General features: G+C 38.8%; 1 protein-coding gene across 3 annotated transcripts in view; it reads left to right on the top strand.

Moving 5' to 3' along the window:
* The window catches only part of fnbp1l (formin binding protein 1-like), a 39,824-nt gene that overhangs the window by 8,427 nt on the left and 16,060 nt on the right, over positions 1 to 15,337 (top strand). For all 3 annotated transcript variants that reach the window (XM_056773077.1, XM_056773076.1, XM_056773078.1), the window contains exon 2: positions 15,064 to 15,179. In XM_056773077.1, the coding sequence (XP_056629055.1) occupies positions 15,064 to 15,179 (116 nt within the window). The remainder of the gene's footprint in view (positions 1 to 15,063; positions 15,180 to 15,337) is intronic.

The following is a 15,337-nucleotide window of genomic DNA, read 5'->3' as shown; positions in this document are numbered from 1 at the left end:
CAACACCCGGGTGATGAAAGCATAAATGACTGGTCTTTTTACAGCATACGTCAATCCTATTGAAATTTGTCTACGTTATTTGATTTGTTGTAGGTGTTAAATGTGTATCAGTCGACCAACATGCAATAGCTGAACTTTGTCAGTCTGTTTTACACATTATATTTTTAACGAACCATATTTTAAATGCATCATAAGATTTAAGATGGTCCGCGGTATAAGGGTGTGCCGAACCGTTGGTAGAGAACTGTGCGGTTTTTAGACGATTCTGCCGTTTTTCACTGCTCTGAGGACGATTTTGTAGTGAATTTGCAAATATGGCTGGCCTTAGTGCAATCTAAGTATAAACATTGTGAGTGTCGGCATTAATGGTGCTGAATACTGTCATAAAAGTGTGTGTCAGTCATGACTCACAAAGTATGAACCAGCTCCCTTTTTACACACGAACACACACATTTGCGTTTCCTCCAGACTGTCATGTCTTTAAAGTCCTTTTATCTTGATCAGCAGACTGAAGTGGAGACTTTCCTCAGGGTATTGAGGGGTGTAACTGTGATTAAGGGGTTGTAGGTGTTTTAAGGTTTCTTTTAACAAGCCCTCAGCAGCAGTCAGATGAAAGAATGCACCACTCGTCTGAGGTGTTGACCGCTACAGAAAAAGTGTGACTTCACTGAAGATGAAATATGACAGGTATGTCAGGAGAGCATGTTGTTGTGCACTACTATTTTTCTATTCTTTGAACACCTTTTATCATAGCAAAACACTGTTGTAGATATAAGCTTTAAAGAATAGAAGAAACCTCTTGATTTCTCACCCTCATGGCATCCCTGATGTTATGTTCAGCTAATGAAAGTTAACGTTTTTATTTATGGATGTCGCCCATGTTTTATTGACTCCTACGACATGTCCTTTCTCACCTCTAAACAAACACTTCATGATAGCATTCTGCAGTTCTGACATATACACGCCAATATGGCTAGACGTGCACTTCTTGAAGGACTCTGGTTTTCATTGGGACTGATTCATGGCAATTTCCTGTGTGAAATATTACCAGAAAACATGTGACGCTTATTCCTGCCAGTGCCACTAATTTTGTGAAACGCAGAAGGCTCAGGTAATATCACCTCATGTAGAGTCCCTTTGACTCACTAGAGCAAATAAACTAACTGGCTAAGATAGGATTCAAATATAATAAGGGTGTGACGAGATCTCGTGGCACGACTGGTCTCGCGAGAAAACAATATCCTCTCGCATTTGGCATGATGGGGCGTTGGGCTTGAAATTGCAGGGATTTTAATCACATATACTCCATAAACTTAACTTGTGTGACCTCATATTTGGGAACTTGTGTGAGTGCCAATTTAGTTGTGGTGTGACCCGTTTTTCTTTCTGTACAGAACACGCTTATAAATGCACAATGTATGTGTCGTGAGAGCACAGTGCCCGGCCATTAGACTACGTGATTTTCCATCGAGCAGAGCTACTTTCCATCCATTTTTTTATGTAAACACACGCTAGGCGAATAGGTTTCAGCGTCCGGACACACAAGTTTTGTAACGGAGGGTTGTTTGTTTAGTCATGCTTAAACTTGATTTTTTTTATCCGAGTCACGATTGTTAGTAGGGATGGGCCAGGAGTAGATATTCAGAAACTGACTTGTCAACTATTCAGCAGTTATCAAAGGTCCAGTTTTTTCCATTAGCAGCAAGGCTTGAAAATAGGAGCACGTCTGTGTGAAAGAAATCAAATTTCTTAAGATTAATTCACAAAGTAGTTGTTCACCCACCACCTAGTTGCACATCTCAACCCCGTAGTTTTTCACATTTCCAGAATTTGAAGCTTCAAGAAGTGAGCTTGTATTCAGACACTGGTTTCTTAGTTCACAATGTGCTTCAATGAGTCTGAGAAGGCTTTTAATTGGCATGTTACTAAAGACAACAGTTTATTTCAAAGCTCCGCTTAATCAGAGGAGCTCTCTAAGTGACTTGCATAGAAAGCTACCATGGTTACCATGGTGACCAGTCGCTTCAGGAATGAGTTTAAAGTCTGTCTTGTAGAAAGTAGCTCTTAGCTTGAATTGAATACAGCACCAGGCAAACTTCCAACCCTTCATTTTTGATTGCATTTCATCTATTGTCTGTTTTATTGAGATCTCCTTTAACCCTTAAAATGAAAATCTATATATTGTATGTGCCAGAACAAATGAAGTGCATCCTTCTGGTTGTATGTATGGCAAATGTAAGGGGGCAATCGTGGCCTGATGGTTAGAGAGTCGGACTCGTAACCAGAAGGTTGCTGGTTTCGATTCTCAGGGTACTAATGACTAAGGTACCTTTGAGCACTGAGGTGCCCCGGGTGCTGCAGTGATAGCTGCCCACTGCTCTGGGTGTACGTGTGTTCACGACTTGCTGTGCATGTGTTCACTACTCTCTGGATGGGTTAAATGAAGAGGTCACATTTCGTGTAGTAGGGGTCACAATATCTGACTAATAGATCACTTCACTTTCAAACGTGCCCTCAGAGCTGGTGTGGAACACAGGATTGTCATATAAACTGGCTTCCTGTGGAATCTGAGCCGTGTTTGTTTTGATGTTCTTTTGGCCTTGTTTGCTTTGTCTGTTTTGGGAGGAGTGGGCACTGGCTTAGTGGGTTCTGAACACAAAGTAATTAGTATGAAAAAAAATCCTTCTTGTCATTATCCGGCCCACTACTGTATTATGTGCGTGTGTTGTTAAGACTTATGTAACACAATACAGTGGTAGATTTCATTGCTTGTTACTTAGACTGAAATCAGGGATCAGTTTTCTTCACCCAGGTCATAACAAGGATAAAAAATATACATATCTTCTCCTCCCACACTGAGATCTCCTTTGATGAAAGTTATGTGCATCATTAATATTTATCATCAAACCTTGATTACTTCAGATCTTGAAAATAAATTTCAATAGATGAGAATGTTCAAGCTGAACAAAAGTTGTGTGTCAGTAACGGAGTATATAATTCTTTAGTTTATTATTTTGAGTTACCAGAACTCCTGGGAATCACCAGAATCTTGGGTCTGGTTATGACATGAAGTAATGTTTCTTAACTGGATATATATCAGTGTTTCCCCTACCATTATATAAGGGGGGCGCCCCGCCCTCCTAACGGCTCGCCCCGCCACCCTTGGACGTCAAGTAAATTTGATTTGATTTTCTTTACAGCGCCAGATTACAATTTGTTATTTTATTAAACAAACTAAATAACCCTTAAGTAATATATTATTTATCTTATTTCCACGATGGCATTTCTTTTCTGTCTGTGTTTGCGCGTTTACACTTATCCCAATGAGTGCGCACACGCGCTCACTCACACACAAACAAACATTAGCGGACAGAGAGCGCGCGGCGGGAAATATGTCGCTTCAATCAGATGAAAACCAAATGAAAATATTTGCGTTTTTTAAAGCGCTCACAGGGAACTGAAGATGGCAAAACTCACTCCACTGCGAGTAGCAGCCGGAGTAGCTCTCCTGCTCCAATCTAAGTGTTGCGCATCCTGCCCCTGACAAGCATCAAAGGTCCATTCATCACCGGATGGCGGTTAAAATGTATATTAATGAATTACATGCCGCTTAGTATTAACATATGTGTGTTTGAAATGTTTTTAGTCAGGACATTGTAAATCTGCTGATTAAATAAGACAAAGAGATATTTAATACGCTATGCAGATGGCTCCGTGCTGTATGGGTATGTAACGTGATGACGTACAGAACAGCGCACGTGATGACGTTCAGAACAGCGTCCGCGTCTGACAGGATTATTCTCCAATAAATGCATCATAGAAATTAAACCGTCTCACAAAAAAGCCCATTTAAAATTAGTTTATCATATAAAGGAATTAACTAACATTAACGAACAATGAATGAGCAATATATTTGTTAGTATTTATAAATCTTTTTTTAGTTCTTTACTTTTTTAAGCTCTGGCCCATTAATATTAACAAATACTTCTATACATTTAACAAAGGTTATTTGCCAAAGTCAATTTTAAAAAGATTTAAATACATTTATTTATATTTATATATAACATTTTTTTAATTTTACAAAGCATTACCCTCCCAGACAATCAATGTATGTGACTAGATAGATAGATAGATAGATAGATAGATAGATAGCACATAAAGAATGAAAAGGAAATGATTTCTCGTCAATTTTCCCCAACCAACCCCCCCCCCCCCCCCCAAAGCTGTAAACCTAGGGGAAACACTGTATATATATGTGTGTATTGGCTTTTTTGGTTTATTTTTTATTTGTGATACTTTATAACTGCTCATATTAATAATGCTAGAAAATGTGATGTAATGTAATGCACATATTTTTATTACCAGTCAATTATTCATATTTATAGTTCATTCATATACACATGAGATGCTCTTCTCTACTGTTCCCAAATGACTCATTCAATGAAAGCTCTTATTTTCAAAGTTCCTTAACCTGTTTGTGTGTTTCATAAGAAGGCGTTCAATGAACAGAAGTTTGTATAAAGGTGGGAATGGCTAAACACTCCCTTTACCAAAACAACCTGTTGTCTCTCTCATTTGGTTGACTTTAACAATACAATATGATGAAACGGCAAAAGATTCTGCGATTATCACTATTATTTAATTCACTTCAATGAGTACACGTGTGGTGTATATTCGGTAACCTCTAAATTGGTTTAACCCAGACTCAACCTCTAGTTCCTTAGGGAACACTAGCTAGAATTCTTAAGTTTCACCTCCAATACTTTGTACTAAAGCTCAAATCTGCTCTTACATGCTATTTTTATTTTAGTGCCCAAAGCTGCTTTTTGTTTTAAATTATTTATGTTTCCATATTTTGCTTGAGTCAAACAAAACAGCAACATGTAAGATTCAACCATTCTCTTGAACGTGTATATGGGTGCAGCTGTCTGAGCAACCCACTTCGTTCTCCACGGGTTACAGGAAATGTCATTTTCTGGCTTGGCATTACCGATGACCTCACCGGCTTGGGCCCAGATGGCGTAAGTGTAAAACACGCTCTTCACTGGCAGCCAATGGCAATGTTTTTTTGGATCTGAAAAACGTACCATTTTCCTTCTATCGCCGCAGTTTCACATTTGTGTGCCAGCAATTACTCATATCACTGCTGAAATGAAAAAGCGGAATATTCTATTTCTGTATTAACGCACGAGTCTGAATTGGCCGTTTGATGGCCTCCAGGTCAGCTTTGTCATTTGATTAGCTACTTTAATTAGTTTTCGTTGGGTAAATCTGATTCATGGATGTGTAGGAGACATCCCGTGTCTCATAAGAATGAATAATCCTATGCTCAGTCTCCGCAAAGCAACCTTTTTCTAATTTGCAAAAGGCTTTCCCTAAGAGATCTCATCATCTCCATAGATCTGAATATTTTTCAGAACATCTGGACTATAAAATAGCCTCATTTAGGATTTTAACAGAATTTGGTCCAGTTTGTTCTATACACTTGGGTTAGAGGTTATATTGAGAGTTTCCTCTCTATGAGTAAAATTGACACTTGGCTGCCCTCTGACTCAATGGGCCGCTAATTTGTCCAATGTTACTTACAGTCTGTCTTTTGTTCCTGGAGTGAGTTTTCCGGGTACATGAACTGTCCAGGCACCCAAAGCGCCACAAAACAACAATTGTTCCCCACCCTCTGTGCTCCCTGTGTTAATGACCCAAGTAATGTGTAGCTTTGCAAACATTTTCCCTGCGACTGACCTGTAATGTTTCTGGCGCCAACCCATTTTCTTCCTAGATATGTTTCCTTTGCATTCATTTTACATGAAGTCATTCAGACCCTTTTATCCGACTTACAAATGAGGTAAACAATGGAAGCAATTGGAACAGCATAAGTACAACAAAAAACATAAAATCTATAAAACTGGTCTTACCATGCCTACCACAGTATACAGAGCTTATTAAAAAAAATATTATATAGAAAGAGTAGAAAAGAGGTAGAAGTCAAAACTGTCTTTCAGTCATTCATAAAACATCCAAGCTTTCAAGAAGTCTTTCTATGTTTCTGAACGTTTCATATGAGTATCATCCAACCCAAGGCGTTGCATCCGCATTCCCTCTGCATTGAACTCTACGGAGTAAAGTATCAAGCTACAGGAAGTTAGTCAAGCAAGTGAATAAAAATGAGTTCACTTCAAAGATTCATCCAAACGCCACTAACTTGCCTTTCCCGCCCTTCTCTAAACAAGTTTGATTGAGTCATGGAGTCTTTGCTATGATATCCTATCTCTCTCTCAAACAGTCCTGCTCTCCAGCAGGAACTTGGACTGTAAGACAATAAAGAAAGAATTTATTTAACAACCTCTCCCGAGGCCTTTCCGTATGGTTTCCTGTTCCGGCTCCTCCGCAGTCGGGATCACGTTCAAACTCAGACCCATGATTCATTACCCAGACCTTCAGCGGATAGTGTCACTGGTTTGCATCAGCTGTACTCATCTCATAGGACCATGGGTCATGAATTCCTTAATGTCTACTGTTAGCAGTAGTGTTTGGGAAGCACTTGAAATGTAGAGCTTTTACCTTAAGGAAAACGGTCTAAACATGCTGATGACTCATCCTGCACTCATTCATTTTGTCCAATAATATGCTGTTTAGACTCGAGCTGTCATTGCTTCTCCCCCTTTGCCACCTGCAACCAGCTAAGTAGCTGCCATAAGTAAGAACGCATTTATGTCCCGCCCAACTTCCTGTATTTAAAAATGGTCAACCCTGAGAAAACTTTACTTTTCAGGTGTTTTCTTAAAGTGATAGTAGACTGAAAATGTCAGCATTTACTCACCCTTTAGTCATTTCAAACCTGAAGGCCTTTCTTCTTCAGCAAAACAAAAAAAATATAAAAATAAAAAAAGTTGACCGAACAGCGATGGCAGACATTCACTTGCATTGTTTTTTTGTCCAGACAACAGAAGTCAATGTTGCCACCGCTTTTCAGTCATCAACATTCTTCAAAATATCTGACAGAGTTTTTATTTTTGGGCGAACTATTGCTTTAAAGTCTTTAGGTTAGTCATGTCACTAATTTTCATTTGTTACAACAGTTGAATAGAAATGGTTTACACAGGGGACAAAAATTAATACTTTCTGTTCCAGAAAAGCAATCCGTAGGGACTAAGATTCAGGTTTGTAGTAGTTAAGGCTGAAAGCGATCTTCCAGTCTTCCTTTGTCTATAGTGTCCCCATCCCCCTTGCATCTCCTCGTCTGATCCTCTCATCGGACCAGCAGACTCAAATTTCCACCACCGCAGGGCTACTGTCATATTCTGGCTAGTCAGCTTTTGCCCCGACACAATACATATGGATCGCTGTAAATGTTTGACTGCTGCTGGCATATATGAGGCCAATGGTACTGCCTCTTCTTCTGAGACACTTTCTTTTTAGCTGCATCAAAAGAGGTGCCATGTGGAGGCTGAATTAGACTTGTCCCTCGTGAGCCAGACAGGAAGGATGAAAGGGAGAGAGAGGAAGAGATGATGCCCTTGGGCACATCATTAGGCACAGCAGGTTGTTTCGAGGATGTGGTGAGGATTCAGAACCCCCCACCCCTCAATACTACATTCAGAAAGGAAATTTTGGAGGCGCCATAAGAAGTATTTGAATGCTAATGTATAGATTAGGCTAAAACAATGGAGAGATTTTCGAAAAATTCACTATAAAGTTGAGTATGAAAGTACAGTTATGTTTTAAGAATGTTTCTACAAATTTAGCTTAACTAAATCAATGGCAGTATAATCAAGAAAGCTGTCTATTTTTTTTTTTAGGCTGTACAGTAGTGGCCAAAAGGTATATCATACATTTTATTTTAGGTGTTATCAGGTAGTATGGCAGGGCTCCAGATTTCATTTAAGGACCAGTTTTTGAGACAGCGCGAGCAATTTTACAAGTAATCGTGCATGTGTGACCTGCAAATTTGGAAATTCTTCTAATTTTTTCAAGTGGAAAGCTGAGTAGAACGCGACCCGCCACCAGTGCAGGCTGAGTGTAATAGTCAACTGCTCGGGTCACTCGTGTCACTGATTTTTCCCGCTTCCGTGGGCACACACAATCCAGGTCGTCATTGACAAGTTTACACACACACAACATGAGCGCATAAGTACGATTACTACAGATTTCTTGAGCCTGAGGACAGATGTTTGATAAATGATACGTTTAAAACTAAACTAACCGCGGAGGAGTTCAGGAAACGTCTTTTGTTAAGTTTTATTTGACGTTATATTTACGTGTTGTGTTAACATGAGGAAAAGTATCCTTAGTACACAATAAAATCATTCTAAGAACGTTAATCTGGGACTGTTTGGAGATTTAACTATACTTTTTCGGAGTAATGTTGTTTTTTATAACACTGCAGATAAAGAGTGTTATAAATGTCGAAGAATCTACCACTTGACTTATTTCTACACTGATGTTAGTATTTTTCGTTATAATATTTTGGTATTTTGTTTGCGCCACAGGAATTTAAACCCCCACAGGAAGTGATTTGATTTCCTTTTATGTTTCATGTATAATTCATGAAATCAACATGGAGTGCTGTTGTTCTTTGGAGGGTCTCTGAACTACATTTTGGATGCTTTGGGAGAAATGAGCATCGTCAGGGTGACATTTGCACCTCTCCGCCCACCTTATAAATATGTTGTGGGTGTGGCCTCTGTCTGTTTATGTGTTCGGTTCAATGGCCGAGGTATAGGTGACTGTTTGATTCTGTTTTGAATGCTAACACCAAGGAACATTTGCATTGCAGAATTCCTTAATGTTCTCGATTTCACCCATACAAAAGATGACCAACTCTTCCAATTGTGTTCCCGTAGATCATTTGATAGAACACTGCACAAGTGTAAACAAAGTGAGTTGGAGACAGACTGATAAATAAAAAAATGTTCACCTTAAATGGACTGTAAGTGGGTTATGAAGGTTTCTGCCAAATGCATTTAATGTATCTGTCTGATCAGAGAAGCACAAATATATATATTTCTTTATTTCCTCCATGCTGGAACTCTGAGATTTTGATGTTATTGTTCAACAACCTACAACACTTTCATTTTGTTTGTTTTCACTTTCGTTGTTTTCTCTCCGTCTTCTGTCAGTTTAATGCTGAGTTTAGTCGAACCTAACCATTGCATTTCTTTCGACAATAAGTAAAAATGAATATTTATCTCGGTTGTACACATTCCAAGTCTTATGACTTTTAATGTCTTAAGCTTTTTGTTTTCAATGATATGATATGACCCACAATAACATTTACAGCAGTTGCTGAAACGTCTTGTTAAACTGTTCAGAGGCTGATTTATTTGTATAGTGCAATGGAAGCTTGCGTGACTGAAAGCACACATACATTTTTCCCCACAGTGGGTAAAAGTGTCATAAATTGGCACATTAAAGAGTATGAAAACTTGTGAATTATAAATGCAGATGTCATTTACACAGAAACTAGTTATAAAGCTCGTGTGAAAAAAAGCAGTTCACAGTGTCTGTCTGGTGGAATCGTGAAATGGGGATGTCTGGAAAAATGTTAAAAAGCTTTGCTGGAATCACCTTGCGCTGGAGACCTTATGTTGCAACAGTGGAAGGAAATTGAATATACTTTGCAAGCACGACAAGAAATTCTCAGGGAGCCTTTTATTAAAAAAGTTCAATTCCCTCACACAATTCTGTCAACTCTTATTTTAAGGACTTTTAACCAGTGTCAGAACTCTGAAATTACCTTTTTTGTTAGATATTTTTTGTATAAGGTCAGACTAGAATTATAATATTATATAAAATGTTAAAGCTGCAATCCGTAGACTCCTTTTTGTTTAAAAGTAAAACATTAGTTAAGCAAGGAGATAAAATTGTCCAACACTCTCCTTATTTTAATTAACAAATGGAAATTTAAAATATATATAATATAAGCTTTTGGGTTTGTTTTGGTATGAAAGTACTTTTAATTTAAAGCCGCACCTTTTTGCAATGTCATGTTTTAAACAGAGATGGCAGTATAGAGGATAAGTTACAGATTTAAAAGATAAAACAGTTAAAGGAACAGAAGTAGAAGTCACATTCAGTTATATTTTTGCTCCAGTTAGGTTCTGATCTATAGAGACATCTCGACACCACTGTGTGGATCTGAGACTCAATTTTAACATAGCTCAGGTTTCTGTAAACCGATATAACCCGCCCCCTTTGTCTCCTAGCAACTGCAAGTTAGCCTGTGGAGGCGGAGCCTGCATGAACTCATTGAGTTAAATTATTCAGGAGCGTTTTGGGAGGGTGATGTAAGGGTACAATGTGAGCATGCTCGCCTACCTCTGGCACCAACTGTGCCAGGGAGCTGACCAGAGAATATCATGAATAATGCCAACCCTTGGCTATTGCTTTAGTTTAATTTCACTGTTTAATATTTGAACAGGCTGAGTTTCGAGTAAGAACAAAGACATGTGAAAGATTCTGGGCCTTTCTAACATTTAGCATCCAAAGTCACGGGACCGTAAGTGTTGCCAATTAAACAGACTCGCTGTTTAAGCTGACAGACCACCGTATTCATATTGTAATTGCTGCATACGGGCCAGTCAGAGAACACATGGTACTAAGACCCATGGCTCAAGCTGCGCGTTGGATGTCATTGGTGTGATTTTGGTCTGTGGATGTGAAGGAACCTGCTGGTTGACCAATCTGCCAGCTTGTGGTTCATAATCCTTGATTTCTTTCTCCTAATGAGTCGCTGAATAGGTTTTATATTTACTGGTGTTTGCCACGGCAGGCAACTGTTATCGTTTTTATTATGGAATTGCACTCTGAACTTCGGCATTCAATGTGCTAAAAACTAGTCAGAACCCTTAGCAACCAAATAATAGTGCTGCTCCGCAACCAAGGGGGGCATGTCTAACATAGGCAAGCGATGGTTACATTATTTTTCTCAATGAGTATCTTGTTCCTTAGATTGTATTCCGTTATTACAATGATTAATCTATTATAGTGTATATTTACCAATGTGCAGGTGGTGCCAGACTGAAAGAGGAAGCAATAACCTGCTTAACCAATAGCATTTTCGTGTGTGTTCATAATATGTGCCATGTTTGGTTCGATTAAAACAAACTCTGGAGCGATTGCTCTGTTAGTGCCGTTTATTTGAGTAAGTGTGAACCGAACCCTGCCACCTGAAGCCTGGTGCGCACCAAACAAGTGCCGGCATGCATACGTGTCTTTTGCATTCTCGTTGCGTGCATTTGCATTTATGATACGTCCGTCTGTGCGGCCAAAGCCTCCGTTCTGGCCCCAAACGATAGCGGCCCACCGGGAAAATGCTCGGAACAACAGATGGCCTCCCCTGATATCGACTCACGTTTGTCTGTTTCATTATATATAAATGAGGCTGATTTTCTTAAAGGAATAGTTCACCCAAAAATTAAAATTCTGTCATTATTCAGTTGCCCTCTTGTCATTTCAAACCTGTATGACTTTTCTGTCTTCCACAGAACTCAAAATATGTTTTGAAGAATCTTGGTAGCCGAACAATGGCAATACCAATTCAATTCTATTGTATGAAAACAAAACCAATCCAAGTCAAAGGGTACCACAGTTGTTTTGTTACCAACTTCTTCAAAATATCTTATTATTTTGTATTCTGCTGAAGAAAGTAACTCAGGTTGGAAATGACATGAGGGCAAGTGAATAATGACAGAATTTACATTTTTGGACGGAGTTGAACAATAGTTGTTCCGATGACCCACTCACTAGTTGACACTTATGTTTTGTGTTGCTTATCTTTTGCATGTTTGTGCAAGTAACTCAGTATTTTTCTTCTTGAACATGCATGTGTAAGTTAAATGCCAGTTAAAGAATGACAGATGGTGGGGGATGATGTTTTTCCACTCGAGTGAAGAGTCAGCATGCTGCTAAGGTGATTTTCTTCTTCTGCAGCGACCAGCATTGAACCCACATGACTGTGTCTAATGCTCCCTCCCGGCCCTCATAAAACACCCACATGCTTATGTGTTATGTGTTTATGCTATACTCATCAGTTCTTGGGAGATAATTTGGAATTAAACCTCCCACCTCATGTGATGTGAGTGTCAGGGGCTGCGGTTGAATGGTTGGCTGTGTGGTGCAGGGTGTGCAGTGAATGTTACTCGAAGCAATGATTAACTGCTACTTCTGTGAACAAACAGAGATTCCTGCTTTATCTTAATTGCACTTTATCCTTCTCTCTCTCTCTCTCTCTCTCTCTCTCTCTCTCTCTTTGATGATATCAAATTAAGCAATATTTTAAATGGCACTTTCATTTATACTGCACTGTTGGAGTTCTTTATAAAACATCTTGATAGGCCTGCATGGTCACTATTTATGACATGACCTGCAATGTATTTTATTAGTTTTCTGTGATTATTATTATTATTTTATCTATAGGCCCTGTCTATTTATCATTTTACATTCTTTGAAATCTTATTTGAGAAGTGCTGTTTTGTATTTTTTGAAACTGCATGACAACAATAGTTGTTAAGTCAAAATTGGTGCTTCCTCAAATAGAAGCAAACTAGATAGCAAATTATTATATACATTTTATTTTTAATTTACTTCTTCATTAATATCCTAGTAAATATTATAGTAACAATTATGCCGTCAAGAGGGTAAAAATGAGGAGATCATTTTAGCTACATTGCCTAGCTTTTGGCTAGTTTGTGTCCGAGCCATTGAGAGAGAGTTCAAAATTAATGGGCTAAAATTTTACCTCAGTTGGTCTGATTGTGTTACTAGTAACTTTCCGGAACTCCTGGGAGCCTCCATCAACCGCCATTTCTGTGAATAAATTGTTCCATTGGAGTCGGGGAAGTTGATGCGACTCTCTCTCTCTCTCAATGGCTCTGTCTTGTGCTAGCCATTATCTGAGAAAACCAATTGGTCAAGGCTACTAGAAATATCAGCAAACACAGTTAGGCCTACTCAACTGTTGTGTGTCTGTTTGTTGCTTGTGTTAGGGTCAACATGTTAATGAGGCATTACTGTCCTGATGTTCACGTCCCTGGTATCACAACGCATGTGATCGTCATTAATATTCCTGTGTCGTAACATGGTTCATTATACGATGTCTATTATCAGCTGTCATCAAGTCTATTCCTGATTAGTTTCATCAGAAGTGTTAGATGGATGTCTTGAGCTGTTGTGTCACATCTCATGTCTTTCAAAGGATAGTTTACCCAACTACTGTCATCATTTACCCAAACTCCAAACTTGTATACATTTTATTGTTCTAATAAACCCAAAGAAAGATATTTGGAAGAATACTTGTAAGTTGTAACCAAACGGATATGGGGCACTATTCACTGCTTTTATAAGGAACTAATGTGGTAGTCAGTGGTGCCCCAGGATTGTTTGGTTTCCCACATTCTTCAAAATATCATCTTTGTCAGAATAAAGAAATGTATACAGGTTTGGAATAACTTAAGGGTGAAATGACAGAATTAATATTTACTATCCCTTTAAGACTGTGTGTCACTACAAATGGCTGTGGTCTGTCTAGCTTTTAAGCACAGAAACTTACTGTAAATGTGTTTTGGTGAGACACCAAAAAGTTTGAAAACAAACTGCTAAAATGTTTTATATTATTTTATTTATATGTTTAATATAAAATAGCATAAGAGTGATTCGTCTTCATTGTTTGTTTTAAATTTGCTTTGTCACACCATAGGATGCATGTACAGTTTATTTGTTAACTACCTATGTGTCGAGGAACAAGGCAATGAGCACTATACATTTCCTAACCATGTATGTTGATTTGGATGGAAACATCATCTGAATCACTATTTATCGCATGTCGTCTGCTCTTGAACAGGGGAGAGATTGTTGTCTTGTGCCTCCTGTGAACAGACTGGCTCTGCCTCAGGGTAATACCCAGCATGCCTGTCTCTCTGTTTCAGTGTCGCCTATCAAAGATCATCTTCATCATACAACCCGCCTGACTCTCACATGCTGGAGTCGAAAGCCTGCGGCCGCATTCACAGTTCCTAAAGACAAGTCTCTAGTGTGAGACGTCTCAATCGCTTGAAGCTCCCAAATACCCAAAAAATATTATTATTTACCTGGACATTTTATTTCAATTAATTATTAATTAATTAACTTTATTTTTATACAAAGATTTAGGAAAGCTGAGCATCAGTCTGTGCAATTCTGTGATCTGACTTATTGAGGATCAATGAAGTCTGTAGGCCTGCTCTCTTTTCTTCCCCCGTCTGAGTCTGTTAAATCGAAGGCTTTACCATAAATAGGCCTGAAATGTTAAGCTGTAAACATCACTCCTTCGTAGAGTTGTGTGTCGTTCAGAACGCAGATGGATGGTGTTGTGTCTGTGTTGTTGGGTTGGCGGTGTGGATTGTGATGTAATCGCTGTGAGCTGGAACCGCTCACCCGGTTTGCCGGCCAGATTGGCGCTCTGCGGTTATTTGTGTTTCATTAAATAACAAATTTATGCAATAACGCAGATGGCACAGGTGAAAGCACAGTCCATCCAGAGGTTATGATTATGCCTGGTAAAAATTCCTGGAAACATAGTTTTGGTGTTTATCAACCACGGGCCAGATACAGGGAAATAATGTTGAATTCTGACCTTAATGGGCTTTAAGACCATGCAGGCTGGTGAATAATGTTTATCAATAGCTATGTGGTTGTCGTTTTTGGTAATACAGCCTTTCAAATATCTCGATTAACAGATCAATGATGACATGTTTAATTATTGTTTTCTCTGGCTCAATATAAATGTGTTTCCAGTTTGTTTATACACTTGGAGGAGACGTTGAAATGATTATCTGGGACATTATGTTTAAGATGCTGTAGACTGAAGATAACCAGAAATGTTCAAATTCTGCTCAAAGCAATCAAACAATCCTCTTTCTTCACGTGTATGTTTATTCAGCGATGATTTATATTCTACAGTCACCCAGCAAATGTTTAATATTCTTCAAACAAATCTTTTCATATTCATGTTTCCTGTCTGGCAGCAGCAGGCCGGGAAAGATAAAAATTTCATTCACTCTCTCTTCCTCTCTCTCTCTTGATCAGGACCAGTTTGAAAATCTGGACAAGCACACGCAATGGGGCATCGATTTTCTCGAGCGCTATTCAAAATTCGTGAAGGAGCGTCTGGAGATCGAGCAGACATATGCGAAGCAGTTACGGTGAGTCTATACATTTTAGCTTTCAGTTCCAGACCAACGCATTACATGTTTTTTGCTTTTTATAAACAGTCGATATATTAAAGGGGTGGTGCAATAGTGTGTCATGCATTCTGACGTCTTTAAAATGTTAAACATGCTGGCTTCTCATGCTTAAGATT

The sequence above is a fragment of the Triplophysa dalaica genome, chromosome 18, assembly GCF_015846415.1.
Source record: "Triplophysa dalaica isolate WHDGS20190420 chromosome 18, ASM1584641v1, whole genome shotgun sequence".
NCBI classification, from domain to species: Eukaryota; Metazoa; Chordata; class Actinopteri; order Cypriniformes; family Nemacheilidae; genus Triplophysa; species Triplophysa dalaica.
This window is presented reverse-complemented; position numbering and strand designations above follow the sequence as displayed.